Below are 22,266 nucleotides of genomic sequence, written 5' to 3'. Positions count from 1 at the left end.
GAAAATCCAAAAAATTAAAAATCGAAAAGTCGAAAAATTGAAATATTGAAAAATCCCAAAACTTGAACAAATATCCAAAATTGAGTAATTAAAAAATTAGCCAACCGAAAAATCCAAAAATCGAAACTGCGAATTCGAGAAACGGGAAAATGGAGAAATCCAAACATCAAAGAATCAAAAAAGAAAAATTCGAAAATCTAAAACTTAAAAATCGAAAAACTCAAAAATCGACAAATCGAAACACCAGAATTTAAAAAAATTGAAAAATCGGATAACAGAAAAATCGAAACATCGAAAAACCGAGAAATCTAAAAATCGAGACATGGAGAAATAGAAAAAAATTGAGAAACTGAACAATAAAAACATCCAAACATCTGAATTCAATAAATCGAGAAATAACAAAAATTGAAAAATTTTTAAAAAGAAAAATTAAAACATCGAAAAGTTGAAAAAAAATTGAGAAATCGAAGTATAAAACTGTCGAAAATTTGAAAATTCTAAAGTTTAACGAAAAATTGAAAATCCAAAAAGTAAAAAAGGGGTGGAAACCCAAAAACTGCAAACTGAAAAATTTACAAATTGGAAAATCGACGATTTGGAATCGATTGGCCTGAAAATTTGAAAAATTGAATAAACGAAAAATTGGAAAATCGTACGAATCAACAAAAATTAAGGAAATGAAAAAACAAAAAATTGTGATATAAAATCGAGAAAATGAAAAATAAAAAATCAGGAAAACGGAAAATAAAAATCGGGGAGTTGAAAAATTGAAAAAGGGAAAAATAAAAAATCGAGAATGTGAAAAATGGAAAAATAAGAAAGTGTAATATTGAAAAAACGAAAAAGTGTATAATAAAAACTTGAAAAATGTAAAAAGTGAAAATCAAACTTGAAAATTTGAAGAAAAATTGAAAAAAAAAACAACAAAAAATAAAGGAAATGAAAAACATTTTTTTTTCTCACTGTTAATATCATACAGTGTATCGAAAACAACCACAAAAATTGTCACTAAAAACATTTAAAAATTCATTGGGTTAATTACGATTTCAACAATATTCTTAGTTTAAGACGTTTTGCTAGTATAAAACAAATAAAGAATTAATTCTTAGTTAAACAAAATATGTAAAATCATCTAAATATGTACCAAAAATATTCACTTAGTTGTTATAAAAACCGACCAAACAACGATTTCCTGCAGAAATTATAGTCCAAACCAACCAAATCGCTTCTGAACGCTTAGAGTCGACATTGGCCTGAGCGCGCTCTGGTCTGTAGATCAAACAAGTTCTCAGGCGACGAGTTGTAGTGAAACAATGTCAATAAGGGTGGTTTTGCAAAATCAGCCTGTATGTCGCATCTGTATTAATCTATGATTTAGTAGAATTAAGAAAATAAAACACAGTACATATATAACAAATCATTTATTAAACCCTTAATCGTGCCTCAACTTCTTATCCGCCTTCGCTAACCCCACATAATTCTCCAACTGCTTCACCCTCAGCTTGCACCACACCACATAATTCGACAACCCTACAATGTTGGCCGCATTCAAGGCCGCCGCCTCTGGATACAGCACCGTACTGCAACCCAACCCTGAGGGCACGTTCAAGCTGGACCAAACATCCCTCTCCACGTTGTCGCTTTTGACAGGGGGGCAGTTTATAACCGGTAGGGGCGAGTTTCCGGATATCACGGGCCCCAAGCCGTTGCTTCGCCCGGCTACGGCAATGAAAATCACCTTCACTGGAAGAGATTCATAATATCTGACGATTTTAATCGTTTCTTCGGTGCCTTTGTGAGCAGACGTCACTCGGAGTTCTGTATTGAGTCCCAATTTTTCGCAGTGAGCTTGGATGTTGAGACAGTGCTCCTTGTCGGAGGGGCTACCCATGAGGATGACCACTAGGTGGTCGTTCGGCGGGTCCAGGTGGTCCAGTTGGTTTACCACCCATTCAAAGTTGCGCTTGACTGTGTCTAGGTCGGAGGCGGTCACTGTGGTGAGGTTGCGGTAGACTTGCTTGTCTACCATGAGGCGTTTGTCGCCGGAGGGCCACAAGCGCCAACTATCCGAATCGATGACGTCAGCCACTAGGAGTTCACCTGTTAAGTATTTATTAATTATGATGAGGTAGGTCATTAAAAGGGTTTGAAAATGTAATTAGTCCTAAAATGCGGCTTTCATGTACTCCAATGCGAAAATAATTAAGGTTACAACTTTGTACTAAATCCGGTTTTTATTCCCGTAGTCTGAAAACAAGTTGCAAAACGTGTTTATGTGAACTGATTATTCAGATGATGGTCTGATTTGATGCAATTTATCTATTGTTTTGCGTTTGTGAAGACAACAATGTTTTTCTTGATTAAAAAAAAAAAACATCCAATAACATGATAATCCGGTGAACTTTGTAGTATTCGCTGTAATTTATAACCGATTGGAGACAAAAAATTCTACTATTCTGATACTGCATGATTAATTAATGTCAGCGGTTTACTTACCGGAATTATCCACCCCGAATTCTATTTTCATATCTATGAGGGCGCAATTCCTGGACGCCCAAACTTTTTCTAGAACTTCAAAAACCAGGATGGACGTCCTGGTCATGATGTCGACTTCCGTGGGGCCTGGAATTACAATTACTTTACGTTTTTTCGACCTTTCATGACCCCTAGAGTACGAAGAAATTGGTCTCCCGTTTCCGCCGTCTGTCTGTCCGAATTGTCAAATTTTGTATTTATATCACGAATATCATGTAGATGCTAAAACGCTAGCCAAAATTCGTCTAGTCATTCCCACCAATAATGTGATGACGTCACCTCAAAATTTTGCTGAATAAATTCTACCCAAAATGTGCAAAATATGATGAGTTTTTACTTGATTTATCATTGCATTCATATTTTTAGATTTGGCTTGAGTGGCTTAAAAAAATTAATGAATGAGTCAATTTTTCTGTCATTTTCCATTTTACACTAAATCAAATAAGTCAGTGAAATGAAGATAGGAGGTGAGCGGGGCTAAATTTAGCTTTTTTCTAGTTTTATGAGAAAGCAATAGCCCCGCCCACCCACCCCTTTGTTCCGGTGACTACTCTTAATATTGTCCAGTCCAATTTTAGCAAGTTTTAGCCCCGCCCGCCCACCCCTTCATTTTAAAATGAAAACTCGAAGCTAAAAATATGAAAATTTGAAAATCTAAAAATTAAAGTTGAAATTGAAAAAATAAAGAAAACAAAAAAACCGAAACGAAAACCTGCAGGCCAAAATTTCAAGACAGGAAAAATTAAAAAATTAAAAATCGAAAAATTTAAAATCAGATATTGTAGAATTGAAAAAGTGAAAAATTTAAAACAAATATTGTCATTTTATACATATTTAAAATGAAAACTAGAAAAATTGTGAATCAAAAATTTGACAAACGAAAAATTAAAAACCGACAAATTGAAAAAATAAAGAAAACGCAAAACCGAAACGAAAAATTGAAACATCCAAAAGTAGGAAAATCGAAAAACTGAAAAATTTAAAAATGAAAAATTGCAAAGAGAAAAATTAGAGAAGCGAAAAATTGAACATGGAAAAACAAAAAATTAAAACGTCGAAACATTGAAAAATCTAAAACTCGGGGAACTTAAATCCAAAAATTGAAAAACTCAAAAGTTGAAAAACTGAAAAATTTAAACTTGAAAAGTCGAAAAACTTAAAAATGAAAAATTGCAAATCGAAGAATTGAAGAAACGAAAAATTGACGCGAAAAAACAAAAAATTATAAAACTGAAACATTGAAAAAAAATAAGAAAATAAAAAACCGAAACTAAAGATTAAAAACTCAGGAAATTTAAATCGAAAGAAGGAAAAATTCAAAAGTTGAAAAATTGAAAAACTGAAAAATTTAAACTTGAAAACTCGAAAAATTTAAAAATGAAAATTTGCAAATCGAAAAAATGAAGTTGAGATTGAAAAAACAAAATAAAATCAGAACATTGAAAAATTAAAATTCGAAAAATGGAGAAGTGGAATAAATGGAAAAGTTTTAAAATCAAATCATCCAAAAATGGAAAAAGTCAAGATTTTAAAAAATATTGTTATATGTATTATACATATTTAAAATAGAAACTACAAAAATTGTAAACCAAAAATTGAAACGAAAAATTAAAAACCGAAAACTTGCTAATAGAAAAATTTTGGCATGTAACATACTTTCCAAGAAAAGAGAGGGCGGGTGGGCGGGGCTAGTACTTGCTAAGAGACGAATGATTTTTACCCTGAAAGGTATGTTATTTGCCAAAATCACTCGTATCTTAGCAAGTACTAGCCCCGCCCACCCGCCCTCTCTTTATTGGAAGGTATGTAATTTACCGCAATCAGTCTTATCTTAGCAAGTACTACACTACAAATCCGAGTTTATATATTTGTTCTTGCAAAAATGTTGCTGAGGTCATCACAAAACTGTGTAAAGTAAAAACTCAACTCGAAAATGCTGGAAATGTTTCATTGTACTTTCGACCAATTTTTTTGTTTGCCGCTCATTGCCACAACGGTATTTACTACACGGCGGGCGCTCATTGGTTGAAATGTGACATTAGTTTGACAGTTAGATTCTACTTCAATTTGAACAAGGCGGCAAAGTCAACGCCTACACTGATCCAACAATTGATTAACAATTCAAAAATATTGCTCAACTCGTACAAACTTTCCAAACACCCACACCATTATCTCCGAAAACCTTCACTATCCATCGTCCGATTAAGTTCGCACTCGAAACGCTTTTTATTGATTGTGTATCCGTCTCAAAAAGTGATGACGTCATCTATTGTGTTTTCATTTTCATTTTCTAGGCGTTATATCACAATTTTTCATTTTTTCAATGTTTCTTTCAATTTTACAGTTTTTCGTTTATTCAGTTTTTAGTTTTTTCAATTCGTCAATTTTCTGATTTTTAAATTTTGCAATTTTTGGATTTCCAATTACCAGATTTCTTTAATTTTCGGTAATTCAATACGTACGTGGTTTTTCCGATTTAGCACTTTTTTAATTTTTAATTTTAAAATCGAAAAATGGAAACATTTTAAAAATTATAATAAATATTATTACACCTAGAACTAAAAAATTGCAAATCTAAAATTGAAATAATACGGAAAAGCAAAAACGAAAAACTGAAGACAGAAAAAATTGAAAAATCGAAAAATTCAAAAATTAAAAATCGAAAAGTCGTGAAGCTGCAAATCAAAATGGCAAAATCTAAAAAGTGAAACATCCAAAAGTTGGAAAATCGAAAAACTAAAAAATTTTAAAATGAAACTCGAAGCTAAAAAATATGAAAATTTGCAAATCTAAATATTGAAGTTGAAATTGAAAAAATAAAGAAAACAAAAAAAAACCGAAACGAAAACCTGAATAGCGAAAATTTCGAGACAGGAAAAATTAAAAAATTAAAAATCGAAAAATTCAAAATTAGATATCGTAGAATTGAAAAAGCGAAAAATTTAAAACAAATATTGTCATTTTATACATATTTAAAATGAAAACTAGAAAAATTGTGAATCAAAAATTTGACAAACGAAAAATTAAAAACCGAAAAATTGAAACATTCGAAAGTAGGAAAATCGACAAACAGAATGAAAAACTGCCTATTCAAAATTTTAAGAAAGGAATAAGTGAAAAATTGAAAAAATATTGTCATTTCATACATATTTAAAACGAAAACTAGAAAAATTGTAAATAAAAAATTTGAGAAAATTAAAAACCGAAAAATCGCTAATAGAAAAATTGAAAAATTTCCCATTGAAAGAAAGAAGAAAATACAAAACCGAAACGAAAAATAGAAATATCCAAAAGTAGGAAAATCGAAAAACTGAAAAATTTAAAAATGAAAAATTGGAAATAGAAAAATTAGAGAAGCGAAAAATTGAACATGGAAAAGCAAAAAATTAAAACATCGAAACATTGAAAAATCCAAAAATTGAAAAACTCAAAAGTTGGAAAACTGAAAAACTGAAAAATTTAAACTTGAAAAGTCGAAAAACTTAAAAATGAAAAATTTCAAATCGAAGAATTGAAGAAACGAAAAATTGACACGAAAAAACAAAAAATTATAAAACTGGAACATTGAAAAATATAAGAAAATAAAAAACCGAAACTAAAGATTAAAAACTCCGGAAATTTAAATCGAAAGATGGAAAAATTCAAAAGTAGAAAAATTGAAAAACTGAAAAATTTAAACTTGAAAACTCGAAAAATTTAAAAATGAAAATTTGCAAATCGAAAAAATGAAGTTGAGATTGAAAAAACAAAATAAAATCAGAACATTGAAAAATTATGATTCGAAAAATGGAGAAGTGGAATAAATGGAAAAGTTTTAAAATCAAATAATCCAAAAATGGAAAAATTCAAGATTTAAAAAAATATTGTTATATGTACTGTACGTATTTAAAATTGAAACTACAAAAATTGTAAATCAAAAATTGAAACGAAAAATTAAAAACCGAAAACTTGCTAATGAAAAAATTTTGGCATATAACATACGTTCCAAGAAAAGAGAGGGCGGGTGGGCGGGGCTAGTACTTGCCAAGATACGAATTATTTTTAGCCTGGAAGGTATGTCATTTGCCAAAATCACTCGTATATTAGCAAGTACTAGCCCCACCCACCCGCCCTCTCTTTATTGGAAGGTATGTAATTTGCCAAAATCAGTCTTATCTTAGCAAGTACTACACTGCACCAATCCAAGTTCATATAAGTGTCCTTGGAAAAATGTTGCTGAGGTCATCACAAAACTCTATAAAGTAAAAACTCAACTCGAAAATGCTGGATATGTTTCATTGCTACAACGGTATTTACTACACGGCGGGCGCTCATTTGTTGAAATGTGACATTACTTTGACAGTTAGATTATACTTCAATTTGAACAAGGCGGCAAAGTCAACGCCTGCACTGATCCAACAATTGATTAACAATTCAAAAATATTGCTCAACTTGTACAAACTTTCCAAACACCCACTCCATTATCTCCGAAAACCTTCCACTATCCATCGTCCGATTAAGTTCGCACTCGAAACGCTTTTTATTGATTGTGTATCCGTCTCGAAAAGTGATGACGTCATCTCTTGTGTTTTCATTTTCATTTTCTCGGCGTTATATAACAATTTTTCATTTTTTCAATGTTTCTTTCAATTTTACAGTTTTTCGTTTATTCAGTTTTCAGTTTTTTCAATTCGTCAATTTTCTGATTTTTAAATTTTGCAATTTTTGGATTTCCAATTACCCGATTTCTTTAATTTTCGGTAATTCAATACGTACGTAGTTTTTCCGATTTAGCACTTTTTCAATTTTTAATTTTAAAATCGAAAAATGGAAACATTTTAAAAATTATAATAAATATTATTACACCTAGAACTAAAAAATTGCAAACCAAAAATTGAAACAATAAGGAAAAGCAAAAACGAAAAACTGAAGACAGAAAAAATTGAAAAATCGAAAAATTCAAAAATTAAAAATCGAAAAGTCGTGAAGCTGCAAATCAAAATGGCAAAATCTAAAAAGTGAAACATCCAAAAGTTGGAAAATCGAAAAACCAAAAAATTTTAAAATGAAACTGAAGCTAAAAAATATGAAAATTTGCAAATCTAAAAATTGAAGTTGAAATTGAAAAAATAAAGAAAACAAAAAAAACCGAAACGAAAAACTGCATAGTCAAAATTTCAAGACAGGAAAAATTAAAAAGTTAAAAATCGAAAAATTTAAAATCAGATATCGTAGAATTGAAAAAGTGAAAAATTTAAAACAAATATTGTCATTTTATACATATTTAAAATGAAAACTAGAAAAATTGTGAATCAAAAATTTGACAAACGAAAAATTAAAAACCGAAAAATTGAAACATTCGAAAGTAGGAAAATCGAAAAACAGAATGAAAAACTCCATATTCAAAATTTTAAGAAAGGAATAAGTTAAAAATTGAAAAAATATTGTCATTTCATACATATTTAAAACGAAAACTAGAAAAATTGTAAATCAAAAATTTGAGAAAATTAAAAATCGCTAATAGAAAAATTGAAAAATTTCCCATTGAAAGAAAGAAGAAAATACAAAACCGAAACGAAAAATTGAAATATCCAAAAGTAGGAAAGTCGAAAAACTGGAAAATTTGAAAAATGAAAAATCGCAAATAGAAAAATTAGAGAAGCGAAAAATTGAACATGGAAAAACAAAAAATTAAAACATAGAAACTTTGAAAAATCGAAAACTCGAGGAACTTAAATCCAAAAATTGAAAAACTAAAAAACTGAAAAATTTAAACTTGAAAAGTCGAAAAACTTAAAAATGAAAAATTGCAAATCGAAGAATTGAAGAAACGAAAAATTGACACGAAAAAACAAAAAATTATAAAACTGAAACATTGAAAAAAATAAGAAAATAAAAAACCGAAACTAAAGATTAAAAACTGAGGAAATTTAAATCGAAAGATGGAAAAATTCAAAAGTTGAACAATTGAAAAACTGAATAATTTAAACTTGAAAACTCGAAAAATTTAAAAATGAAAATTTGCAAATCGAAAAAATGAAGTTGAGATTGAAAAAACAAAATAAAATCAGAACATTGAAAAATTAAAATTCGAAAAATGGAGAAGCGGAATAAATGGAAAAGTTTTAAAATCAAATCATCCAAAAATGGAAAAATTCAAGATTTAAAAAATATTGTTATATGTATCATACATATTTTAAATAGAAACTACAAAAATTGTAAATCAAAAATTGAAACGAAAAATTAAAAACCGAAAACTTGCTAATAGAAAAATTTTGGCATATAACATACTTTCCAAGAAAAGAGAGGGCGGGTGGGCGGGGCTAGTACTTGCCAAGATACGAATGATTTTTAGCTTGGAAGGTATGTTATTTGCCAAAATCACTCGTATCTTAGCAAGTACTAGCCCCGCCCACCCACCCTCTCTTTATTGGAAGGTATGTAATTTACCGCAATCAGTCTTATCTTAGCAAGTACTACACTACACCAATCCGAGTTTATATACTTGTTCTTGCAAAAATGTTGCTGAGGTCATCACAAAACTGTGTAAAGTAAAAACTCAACTCGAAAATGCTGGATATGTTTCATTGTACTTTCGACCAATTTTTTGGTTTGCCGCTCATTGCTACAACGGTATTTACTACACGGCGGGCGCTCATTGGTTGAAATGTGACATTAGTTTGACAGTTAGATTCTACTTCAATTTGAACAAGGCAGTCAACGCCTGATCCAACAATTGATCAACAGTTCAAAAATATTGCTCAACTTGTACAAACTTTCCAAACACTCACTCCCTTATCTCCGAAAACCTTCCACTATCCATTGTCCGATTAAGTTCGCACTCGAAACGCTTTTTATTGATTGTGTCAAAAAGTGATGACGTCATCTCTTGTGTTTTCATTTTCATTTTCTCGGCGTTGTATCACAATTTTTCATTTTTTCAATGTTTCTTTCAATTTTACAGTTTTTCGTTTATTCAGTTTTCAGTTTTTTCAATTCGTCAATTTTCTGATTTTTAAATTTTGCAATTTTTGGATTTCCAATTACCCGATTTCTGTAATTTTCGGTAATTCAATACATACGTAGTTTTTCCGATTTAGCACTTTTTCAATTTTTAATTTTAAAATCGAAAAATGGAAACATTTTAAAAATTATAATAAATACTATTACACCTAGAACTAAAAAATTGCAAATCTAAAATTGAAACAATAAGGAAAAGCATAAACGAAAAACTGAAGACAGAAAAAATTGAAAAATCGAAAAATTCAAAAATTAAAAATCGAAAAGTCGTGAAGCTGCAAATCAAAATCGCAAAATCTAAAAAGTGTAACATCCAAAAGTTGGAAAATCGAAAAACTAAAAAATTTTAAAATGAAAACTCGAAGCTAAAAAATATGAAAATTTGCAAATCTAAAAATTGAAGTTGAAATTGAAAAAATAAAGAAAAAAAAAACCGAAACGAAAAACTGCATAGCCAAAATTTCAAGACAGGAAAAATTAAAAAATTAAAAATCGAAAAATTTAAAATCAGATATCGTAGAATTGAAAAAGTGAAAAATTGTGAATCAAAAATTTCACAAACGAAAAATTAAAAACCGAAAAATTGAAAAAATTAAGAAAACGCAAAACCGAAACGAAAAACTGAAACATCCAAAAGTAGGAAAATCTTAAAATGAAAAATTACAAATAGAAAGATTAGAGAAGCGAAAAATTGAACATGGAAAAACAAAAAATTAAAACGTCGAAACATTGAAAAATCGAAAACTGGAGGAACTTAAATCCAAAAATTGAAAAACTCAAAAGTTGGAAAACTGAAAAACTGAAAAAGTTAAGCTTGAAAAGTCGAAAAACTTAAAAATGAAAAATTGCAAATCGAAGAATTGAGGAAACGAAAAATTGACACGAAAAAACAAAAAACTATAAAACTGAAACATTGAAAAAATAAGAAAATAAAAAACCGAAACTAAAGATTAAAAACTCGGGAAATTTAAATCGAAAGATGGAAAAATTCAAAAGTTGAAAAATTGAAAAACTGAAAAATTTAAACTTGAAAACTCGAAAAATTTAAAAATGAAAATTTGCAAATCGAAAAAATGAAGTTGAGATTGAAAAAACAAAATAAAATCAGAACATTGAAAAATTAAAATTCGAAAAATGGAGAAGTGGAATAAATGGAAAAGTTTTAAAATCAAATCATCCAAAAATGGAAAAAGTCAAGATTTTAAAAAATATTGTTATATGTATTATACATATTTAAAATAGAAACTACAAAAATTGTAAACCAAAAATTGAAACGAAAAATTAAAAACCGAAAACTTGCTAATAGAAAAATTTTGGCATGTAACATACTTTCCAAGAAAAGAGAGGGCGGGTGGGCGGGGCTAGTACTTGCTAAGAGACGAATGATTTTTACCCTGAAAGGTATGTTATTTGCCAAAATCACTCGTATCTTAGCAAGTACTAGCCCCCCCCACCCGCCCTCTCTTTATTGGAAGGTATGTAATTTACCGCAATCAGTCTTATCTTAGCAAGTACTACACTACAAATCCGAGTTTATATATTTGTTCTTGCAAAAATGTTGCTGAGGTCATCACAAAACTGTGTAAAGTAAAAACTCAACTCGAAAATGCTGGAAATGTTTCATTGTACTTTCGACCAATTTTTTTGTTTGCCGCTCATTGCCACAACGGTATTTACTACACGGCGGGCGCTCATTGGTTGAAATGTGACATTAGTTTGACAGTTAGATTCTACTTCAATTTGAACAAGGCGGCAAAGTCAACGCCTACACTGATCCAACAATTGATTAACAATTCAAAAATATTGCTCAACTCGTACAAACTTTCCAAACACCCACACCATTATCTCCGAAAACCTTCACTATCCATCGTCCGATTAAGTTCGCACTCGAAACGCTTTTTATTGATTGTGTATCCGTCTCAAAAAGTGATGACGTCATCTCTTGTGTTTTCATTTTCATTTTCTCGGCGTTATATCACAATTTTTCATTTTTTCCATGTTTCTTTCAATTTTACAGTTTTTCGTTTATTCAGTTTTTAGTTTTTTCAATTCATCAATTTTCTGATTTTTAAATTTTGCAATTTTTGGATTTCCAATTACCAGATTTCTTTAATTTTCGGTAATTCAATACATACGTAGTTTTTCCGATTTAGCACTTTTTCAATTTTTAATTTTAAAATCGAAAAATGGAAACATTTTAAAAATTATAATAAATATTATTACACCTAGAACTAAAAAATTGCAAATCTAAAATTGAAACAATAAGGAAAAGCAAAAACGAAAAACTGAAGACAGAAAAAATTGAAAAATTCAAAAATCGAAAAGTCGTGAAGCTGCAAATCAAAATGGCAAAATCTAAAAAGTGAAACATCCAAAAGTTGGAAAATCGAAAAACTAAAAAATTTTAAAATGAAACTCGAAGCTAAAAAATATGAAAATTTGCAAATCTAAAAATTGAAATTGAAATTGAAAAAATAAAGAAAACAAAAAAAACTGAAACGAAAACCTGCATAGTGAAAATTTCAAGACAAGAAAAATTAAAAAATTAAAAATCGAAAAATTTAAAATCAGATATCGTAGAATTGAAAAAGTGAAAAATTGTGAATCAAAAATTTGACAAACGAAAAATTAAAAACCGAAAAATTGAAAAAATAAAAAAAACGCAAAACCGAAACGAAAAATTGAAACATCCAAAAGTAGGAAAATCGAAAAACTGAAAAATTTAAAAATGAAAAATTGCAAATAGAAAAATTAGAGAAGCGAAAAATTGAACATGGAAAAACAAAAAATTAAAACATCGAAACATTGCAAAATCGAAAACTCGAGGAACTTAAATCCAAAAATTGAAAAACTCAAAAGTTGGAAAACTGAAAAACTGAAAAATTTAAACTTGAAAAGTCGAAAAACTTAAAAATGAAAAATTGCAAATCGAAGAATTGAAGAAACGAAAAATTGACACGAAAAAACAAAAAATTATAAAACTGAAACATTGAAAAAAATAAGAAAATAAAAAACCGAAACTAAAGATTAAAAACTCAGGAAATTTAAATCGAAAGATGGAAACATTCAAAAGTTGAAAAATTGAAAAACTGAAAAATTTAAACTTGAAAACTCGAAAAATTTAAAAATCAAAATTTGCAAATTGAAAAAATGAAGTTGAGATTGAAAAAACAAAATAAAATCAGAACATTGAAAAATTAAAATTCGAAAAATGGACAAGTGGAATAAATTGAAAAGTTTTAAAATCAAATCATCCAAAAATGGAAAAATTCAAGATTTTAAAAAATATTGTTATATGTATCATACATATTTAAAATAGAAACTACAAAAATTGTAAATCAAAAATTGAAACGAAAAATTAAAAACCGAAAACTTGCTAATAGAAAAATTTTGGCATGTAACATACTTTCCAAGAAAAAAGAGGGCGGGTGGGCGGGGCTAGTACTTGCCAAGATACGAATGATTTTTACCCTGGAAGGTATGTTATTTGCCAAAATCACTCGTATTTTAGCAAGTACTAGCCCCGCCCAACCACCCTCTCTTTTTTGGAATGTATGTAATTTACCGCAATCAGTCTTATCTTAGCAAGTACTACACTACAAATCCGAGTTTATATACTTGTTCTTGCAAAAATGTTGCTGAGGTCATCACAAAACTGTGTAAAGTAAAAACTCAACTTGAAAATATTGGATATGTTTCATTGTACTTTCGACCAATTTTTTGGTTTGCCGCTCATTGCTACAACGGTATTTACTACACGGCGGGCGCTCATTGGTTGAAATGTGACATTAGTTTGACAGTTAGATTATACTTCAATTTGAACAAGGCGGCAAAGTCAACGCCTGCAGTGATCCAACAATTGATTAACAATTCAAAAATATTGCTCAACTTGTACAAACTTTCCAAACACCCATTCCATTATCTCCGAAAACCTTTCACTATCCATCGCCCGATTAAGTTCGCACTCGAAACGCTTTTTATTGATTGTGTATCCGTCTCAAAAAGTGATGACGTCATCTCTTGTGTTTTCATTTTCATTTTCTCGGCGTAATATCACAATTTTTCATTTTTTCAATGTTTCTTTCAATTTTACAGTTTTTCGTTTATTCAGTTTTCAGTTTTTTCAATTCGTCAATTTTCTGATTTTTAAATTTTGCAATTTTTGGATTTCCAATTACCCGATTTCTTTAATTTTCGGTAATTCAATACATACGTAGTTTTTCCGATTTAGCACTTTTTCAATTTTTAATTTTAAAATCGAAAAATGGAAACACTTTAAAAATTATAATAAATACTATTACACCTAGAACTAAAAAATTGCAAATCTAAAATTGAAACAATAAGGAAAAGCATAAACGAAAAACTGAAGACAGAAAAAATTGAAAAATCGAAAAATTCAAAATTTAAAAATTGAAAAGGCGTGAAGCTGCAAATCAAAATCGCAAAATCTAAAAAGTGAAACATCCAAAAGTTGGAAAATCGAAAAACTAAAAAATTTTAAAATGAAAACTCGAAGCTAAAAAATATGAAAATTTGCAAATCAAAAAATTGAAGTTGTAATTGAAAAAATAAAGAAAACAAAAAAACCGAAACGAAAAACTGCATAGCGAAAATTTCAAGACAGGAAAAATTAAAAAATTAAAAATTGAAAAATTTAAAATCAGATATCGTAGAATTGAAAAAGTGAAACATTTAAAACAAATTGTCATTTTATACATATTTAAAATGAAAACTAGAAGAATTGTGAATCAAAAATTTGACAAACGAAAAATTAAAAACCGAAAAATTGAAAAAATAAAGAAAACGCAAAACCGAAACGAAAAATTGAAACATCCAAAAGTAGGAAAATCGAAAAACTGAAAAATTTCAAAAAGTAAAACTGCAAATAGAAAAATTAGAGAAGCGAAAAATTGAACATGGAAAAACAAAAAATTAAAACATCGAAACATTGCAAAATCGAAAACTCGAGGAACTTAAATCCAAAAATTGAAAAACTCAAAACTTGGCAAACTGAAAAACTGAAAAATTTAAACTTGAAAAGGCGAAAAACTTAAAAATGAAAAATTGCAAATCGAAGAATTGAAGAAACGAAAAATTGACACGAAAAAACAAAAAATTATAAAAGTGAAACATTGAAAAAAATAAGAAAATAAAAAACCGAAACTAAAGATTAAAAACTCGGGAAATTTAAATCGAAAGATGGAAAAATTGAAAAACTGAAAAATTTAAAAAAATTGCAAATCGAAAAAATGAAGTTGAGATTGAAAAAACAAAATAAAGTCAGAACATTGAAAAATTAAAATTCGAAAAATGGAGAAGTGGAATAAATGGAAAAGTTTTAAAATCAAATCATCCAAAAAAGGAAAAATTCAAGATTTTAAAAAATATTGTTATATGTATTGTACATATTTAAAATAGAAACTACAAAAATTGTAAATCAAAAATTGAAACGAAAAATTAAAAACCAAAAACTTGCTAATAGAAAAATTTTGGCATATAACATACTTTCCAAGAAAAGAGAGGGCGGGTGGGTGGGGCTAGTACTTGCTAAGATACGAATGATTTTGGCATATAACATACTTTCCAAGAAAAGAGAGGGCGGGTGGACGGGGCTAGTACTTGCCAAGATACGAATGATTTTTACCCTGGAAGGTATGTTATTTGCCAAAATCAGTCTTATCTTAGCAAGTACTACACTACAAATCCGAGTTTATATACTGGTTCTTGCAAAAATGTTGCTGAGGTCATCACAAAACTGTGTAAAGTAAAAACTCAACTCGAAAATGCTGAATGTTTCATTGTACTTTCGACCAATTTTTTGGTTTGCCGCTCATTGCTACAACGGTATTTACTATAAGGCGGGCGCTCATTGGTTGAAGTGTGACATTAGTTTGACAGTTAGATTATACTTCAATTTGAACAAGGCGGCAAAGTCAACGCCTACACTGATCCAACAATTGATTAACAATTCAAAAATATTGCTCAACTTGTACAAACTTTCCAAACACCCACTCCATTATCTCCGAAAACCTTCCACTATCCATTGTCCGATTAAGTTCGCACTCGAAACGCTTTTTATTGATTGTGTATCCGTCTCAAAAAGTGATGACGTCATCTCTTGTGTTTTCATTTTTTTAAGGTTTCTTTCAATTTTACAGTTTTTCGTTTATTCAGTTTTCAGTTTTTTCAATTCGTCAATTTTCTGATTCTTAAATTTTGCAATTTTTGGATTTCCAATTACCCGATTTCTTTAATTTTCGGTAATTCAATAAATACGTAGTTTTTCCGATTTAGCACTTTTTCAATTTTTAATTTTAAAATCGAAAAATGGAAACATTTTAAAAATTATAATAAATATTATTACACCTAGAACTAAAAAACTGCAAATCAAAAATTGAAACAATAAGGAAAAGCAAAAACGAAAAACTGAAGACAGAAAAAATTGAAAAATCGAAAAATTCAAAAATTAAAAATCGAAAAGTCGTGAAGCTGCAAATCAAAATCGCAAAATCTAAAAAGTGAAACATCCAAAAGTTGGAAAATCGAAAAACTAAAAAATTTTAAAATGAAAAAATAAAGAAAACAAAAAAAACCGAAACGAAAACCTGCATAGCCAAAATTTCAAGACAGGAAAAATTAAAAAATTAAAAATCGAAAAATTTAAAATCAGATATCGTAGAATTGAAAAAGTGAAACATTTAAAACAAATATTGTCATTTTATACATATTTAAAATGAAAACTAGAAAAATTGTGAATCAAAAATTTGACAAACGAAAAATTAAAAACCGAAAAATTGAAAAAAGAAAGAAAACGCAAAACCGAAACGAAAAATTGAAACATCCAAAAGTAGGAAAATCGAAAAACTGAAAAATTTAAAAATGAAAAATTGCAAATAGAAAAATTGCAGAAGCGAAAAATTGAACATGGAAAAACATAAAATTAAAACATCGAAACATTGCAAAATCGAAAACTCGAGGAACTTAAATCCAAAAATTGAAAAACTCAAAACTTGGCAAACTGAAAAACTGAAAAATTTAAACTTGAAAAGGCGAAAAACTTAAAAATGAAAAATTGCAAATCGAAGAATTGAAGAAACGAAAAATTGACACGAAAAAACAAAAAATTATAAAACTGAAACATTGAAAAAAATAAGAAAATAAAAAACCGAAACTAAAGATTAAAAACTCAGGAAATTTAATTCGAAAGATGGAAAAATTCAAAAGTTGAAAAATTGAAAAACTGAAAAATTTAAACTTGAAAACTCGAAAAATTTAAAAATGAAAATTTGCAAATTGAAAAAATGAAGTTGAGATTGAAAAAACAAAATAAAATCAGAACATTGAAAAAATAAAATTAGAAAAATGGAGAAGTGGAATAAATGGAAAAGTTTTAAAATCAAATCATCCAAAAATGGAAAAATTCAAGATTTTAAAAAATATTGTTATATGTATTGTACATATTTAAAATAGAAACTTACAAAAATTGTAAATCAAAAATTGAAATGAAAAATTAAAAACCGAAAACTTGCTAATAGAAAAATTTTGGCGTATAACATACCTTCCAAGAAAAGAGAGGGCGGGTGGGCGGGACTAGTACTTGCCAAGATACGAATGATTTTTACCCTGGAAGGTATGTTATTTGCCAAAATCAGTCTTATCTTAGCAAATACTACACTACAAATCCGAGTTTATATACTTGTTCATGCAAAAATGTTGCTGAAGTCATCACAAAACTGTGTAAAGTAAAAACTCAACTCGAAAATGCTGGAAATGTTTCATTGTACTTTCGACCAATTTTTTGGTTTGCCGCTCATTGCTACAACGGTATTTACTACACGGCGGGCGCTCATTGGTTACAATGTGACATTAGTTTGACAGTTAGATTATACTTCAATTTGAACAAGGCGGCAAAGTCAACGCCTGCACTGATCCAATAATTGATTAACAGTTCAAAAATATTGCTCAACTTGTACAAACTTTCCAAACACCCACTCCCTTATCTCCGAAAACCTTCCACTATCTATCGCCCGATTAAGTTCGCACTCGAAACGCTTTTTATTGATTGTGTATCCGTCTCAAAAAGTGATGACGTCATCTCCTGTGTTTTCATTTTCATTGTCTCGGCGTTACATCACAATTTTTCATTTTTTTCAATGTTTCTTTCAATTTTACAGTTTTTCGTTTATTCAGTTTTCAGTTTTTTCAATTCGTCAATTTTTTGATTTTTAAATTTTGCAATTTTTGGATTTCCAATTACCCGATTTCTTTAATTTTCGGTAATTCAGTAAGTACGTAGTTTTTCCGATTTAGCACTTTTTCAATTTTTAATTTTAAAATCGAAAAATGGAAACATTTTAAAAATTATAATAAATATTATTACACCTAGAACTAAAAAATTGCAAATCTAAAATTGAAACAATAAGGAAAAGCATAAACGAAAAACTGAAGACAGAAAAAATTGAAAAATCGAAAAATTCAAAATTTAAAAATTGAAAAGGCGTGAAGCTGCAAATCAAAATCGCAAAATCTAAAAAGTGAAACATCCAAAAGTTGGAAAATCGAAAAACTAAAAAATTTTAAAATGAAAACTCGAAGCTAAAAAATATGAAAATTTGCAAATCAAAAAATTGAAGTTGTAATTGAAAAAATAAAGAAAACAAAAAAACCGAAACGAAAAACTGCATAGCGAAAATTTCAAGACAGGAAAAATTAAAAAATTAAAAATTGAAAAATTTAAAATCAGATATCGTAGAATTGAAAAAGTGAAACATTTAAAACAAATTGTCATTTTATACATATTTAAAATGAAAACTAGAAGAATTGTGAATCAAAAATTTGACAAACGAAAAATTAAAAACCGAAAAATTGAAAAAATAAAGAAAACGCAAAACCGAAACGAAAAATTGAAACATCCAAAAGTAGGAAAATCGAAAAACTGAAAAATTTCAAAAAGTAAAACTGCAAATAGAAAAATTAGAGAAGCGAAAAATTGAACATGGAAAAACAAAAAATTAAAACATCGAAACATTGCAAAATCGAAAACTCGAGGAACTTAAATCCAAAAATTGAAAAACTCAAAACTTGGCAAACTGAAAAACTGAAAAATTTAAACTTGAAAAGGCGAAAAACTTAAAAATGAAAAATTGCAAATCGAAGAATTGAAGAAACGAAAAATTGACACGAAAAAACAAAAAATTATAAAAGTGAAACATTGAAAAAAATAAGAAAATAAAAAACCGAAACTAAAGATTAAAAACTCGGGAAATTTAAATCGAAAGATGGAAAAATTGAAAAACTGAAAAATTTAAAAAAATTGCAAATCGAAAAAATGAAGTTGAGATTGAAAAAACAAAATAAAGTCAGAACATTGAAAAATTAAAATTCGAAAAATGGAGAAGTGGAATAAATGGAAAAGTTTTAAAATCAAATCATCCAAAAAAGGAAAAATTCAAGATTTTAAAAAATATTGTTATATGTATTGTACATATTTAAAATAGAAACTACAAAAATTGTAAATCAAAAATTGAAACGAAAAATTAAAAACCAAAAACTTGCTAATAGAAAAATTTTGGCATATAACATACTTTCCAAGAAAAGAGAGGGCGGGTGGGTGGGGCTAGTACTTGCTAAGATACGAATGATTTTGGCATATAACATACTTTCCAAGAAAAGAGAGGGCGGGTGGACGGGGCTAGTACTTGCCAAGATACGAATGATTTTTACCCTGGAAGGTATGTTATTTGCCAAAATCAGTCTTATCTTAGCAAGTACTACACTACAAATCCGAGTTTATATACTTGTTCTTGCAAAAATGTTGCTGAGGTCATCACAAAACTGTGTAAAGTAAAAACTCAACTCGAAAATGCTGAATGTTTCATTGTACTTTCGACCAATTTTTTGGTTTGCCGCTCATTGCTACAACGGTATTTACTATAAGGCGGGCGCTCATTGGTTGAAATGTGACATTAGTTTGACAGTTAGATTATACTTCAATTTGAACAAGGCGGCAAAGTCAACGCCTACACTGATCCAACAATTGATTAACAATTCAAAAATATTGCTCAACTTGTACAAACTTTCCAAACACCCACTCCCTTATCTCCGAAAACCTTCCACTATCCATTGTCCGATTAAGTTCGCACTCGAAACGCTTTTTATTGATTGTGTATCCGTCTCAAAAAGTGATGACGTCATCTCTTGTGTTTTCATTTTCATTTTCTCGGCGTTATATCACAATTTTTCATTTTTTCAATGTTTCTTTCAATTTTACAGTTTTTCGTTTATTCAGTTTTCAGTTTTTTCAATTCGTCAATTTTCTGATTTTTAAATTTTGCCAATTACCCGATTTTTTTAATTTTCGGTAATTCAATACATACGTAGTTTTTTCTGATTTAGCACTTTTTCAATTTTTAATTTTAAAATCGAAAAATGGAAACATTTTAAAAATTATAATAAATATTATCACACCTAGAACTAAAAAATTGTAAATCAAAAATTGAAGCAATAAGGAAAAGCAAAAACGAAAAACTGAAGACAGAAAAAATTGAAATATCGAAAAATTCAAAAATTAAAAATCGAAAAGTCGTGAAGCTGCAAATCAAAATCGCAAAATTTAAAAAGTCAAACATCCAAAAGTTGGAAAATCGAAAAACTAAAAAATTTTAAAATGAAAACTCAAAGCTAAAAAATATGAAAATTTGCAAATCTAAAAATTGAAGTAGAAATTGAAAAAATAAAGAAAACAAAAAAAACCGAAACGAAAACCTGCATAGCGAAAATTTCAAGACAGGAAAAATTAAAAATCGAAAAATTTAAAATCAGATATCGTAGAATTGAAAAAGTGAAAAATTGTGAATCAAAAATTTGACAAACGAAAACTTAAAAACCGAAAAACTGAAAAAATAAAGAAAACGCAAAACCGAAACGAAAAATTGAAACATCCAAAAGTAGAAAAATCGAAAAACTGAAAAATTTAAAAATGAAAAATTGAAAATAGAAAAATTAGAGAAGCGAAAAATTGAACATGGAAAAACAAAAAATTAAAACACCGAAACATTGAAAAATCGAAAACTCGAGGAACTTAAATCCAAAAATTGAAAAACTCAAAAGTTGGAAAACTGAAAAACTGAAAAATTAGAATTGAAGAAGCGAAAAATTTAAAACAAATATTGTCATTTTATACATATTTAAAATGAAAACTAGAAAAATTGTGAATCAAAAATTTGACAAACGAAAAATTAAAACCCGAAAAACTGAAAAAATAAAGAAAACGCAAAACCGAAACGAACGAAAAATTGAAACATTCGAAAGTAGGAAAATCAAAAAACAGAATGAAAAACTGCATATTCAAAATTTTAAGAAAGGAATACGTGAAAAATTGAAAAAATATTGTCATTTCATACATATTTAAACGAAAACTAGAAAAATTGTAAATCAAAAATTTGAGAAAATTAAAAATTAAAAAACCGAAAAATCGCTAATAGAAAAATTTCCCATTGAAAGAAAGAAGAAAATACAAAACCGAAACGAAAAATTGAAACATCCAAAAGTAGGAAAATCGAAAAACTGAAAAATTTAAAAATGAAACATTTCTGGATGTTTCATTGCACTTTCGACCAATTTTTTGGTTTGCCGCTCATTGCTACAACGGTATTTACTACACGGCGGGCGCTCATCGGTTGAAATGTGACATTAGTTTGACAGTTAAGATTATACTTCAATTTGAACAAGGCGGCAAAGTCAACGCCTCCACTGATCCAACAATTGATTAACAATCAAAAATATTTCTCAACTCGTACAAACTTTCCAAACACCCACTCCCTTATCTCCGAAAACCTTCCACTATCCATCGTCCGATTAAACAATTCCCAAAAATCGATGTTGAAACAATCCAGTAAATTTCCGCAAAGCCCCCATGCACTTCCATAAATAAACCAACCCGATAACAACTCACCAATCTCCAATCCATTGACCTTGAACTTCGCCGAGATAATCTGCTCGGCGGACCACTGGGGGTCGTGGTTGGCGTCATCTTTGAAGAATGTCTCGTGCTTGGGCGGGTAAAAGCGATAACCTTCCTGAACTCCCGGGTGTCTTCGCAAAAACGAGCCGGTCGCCAATCTCCTCGTAACCCACTCGATGGGGATCATGTCGCAGCGCTTCGACACGAACGCCACATCGCCCGCCGACTTGACGAACGACGTCTTCACACCTAAAAGACGCCAATGGAACCAAAACAAACCACTTTATCGACGACTTACCAACGGAATTCAGAATTTCGAAAACTTTCCCGTTGGTTTTATTTGAAATTGCCGCCTTGCCGGCCAGGTCGTGCGCTTTGACACCATCGCCTGCTGTGATGCGGTCCTTGTTCAACAAAAGGCATAGGTCGGGGGCGCCGGGGAGCTCGTAGACTTGCTTGGTCTTGCCCTCGATGATCAACGGGCCTAGGGTGTAGCCTCCGACTAGCAAAATTCAAAAATTTAGAAAAATATCATCTGTCAATTGTAGAAGTTTGGACACCCCTACATAACCTGTTGATTGCACTTTCTTAACTAGCGGGATTGCACAAAAATTAATGAAAAACGAATTCTTACCTTGTTTGATGGTCGACATGGTGTTCAATGACAGAAAAACCACCGTTTTCTGCTTATAAACGACACTAAAACCCCCAAACACAGCTCTTTTGGTTTATAAATTGCTGCCAAGTTGTGCGCATGCGTACTGCTATTA

The 22,266-nt window shown here is 29.4% G+C and overlaps 1 protein-coding gene across 1 annotated transcript; it reads right to left on the bottom strand.

Annotated features, from left to right (window-relative positions):
• Positions 1–1,406: 1,406 nt before the first annotated feature.
• Positions 1,407–22,264, bottom strand: LOC135129499 (bifunctional phosphoribosylaminoimidazole carboxylase/phosphoribosylaminoimidazole succinocarboxamide synthetase). Its single transcript, XM_064056661.1, has 5 exons — positions 22,131–22,264; positions 21,795–21,998; positions 21,488–21,745; positions 2,497–2,622; positions 1,407–2,100 (listed from the first exon to the last, which is right to left on the bottom strand). The coding sequence occupies exons 1-5, from the start codon at positions 22,147–22,149 to the stop codon at positions 1,433–1,435; spliced, it is 1,275 nt and encodes a 424-aa protein (XP_063912731.1). The 5' UTR covers positions 22,150–22,264; the 3' UTR covers positions 1,407–1,432.
• Positions 22,265–22,266: the final 2 nt, after the last annotated feature.

Source organism: Zophobas morio, unplaced genomic scaffold (genome assembly GCF_036711695.1).
Source record: "Zophobas morio isolate AGI-343-1 ecotype UQ-CSIRO unplaced genomic scaffold, CSIRO_AGI_Zmor_V1 ptg000016l, whole genome shotgun sequence".
Classification (NCBI taxonomy): Eukaryota; Metazoa; Arthropoda; class Insecta; order Coleoptera; family Tenebrionidae; genus Zophobas; species Zophobas morio.
This window is presented reverse-complemented; position numbering and strand designations above follow the sequence as displayed.

Excerpts from the sequence above, each read along its gene's own strand:
- LOC135129499 (XM_064056661.1), bottom strand. Across the intron at positions 21,746-21,794 it reads CGAAATTCTGAATTCCGTTG|GTGTGAAGACGTCGTTCGTC; the intron begins GTAAGTCGTCGA and ends GGCGTCTTTTAG. Across the intron at positions 2,101-2,496 it reads ATTCGGGGTGGATAATTCCG|GTGAACTCCTAGTGGCTGAC; the intron begins GTAAGTAAACCG and ends AATACTTAACAG.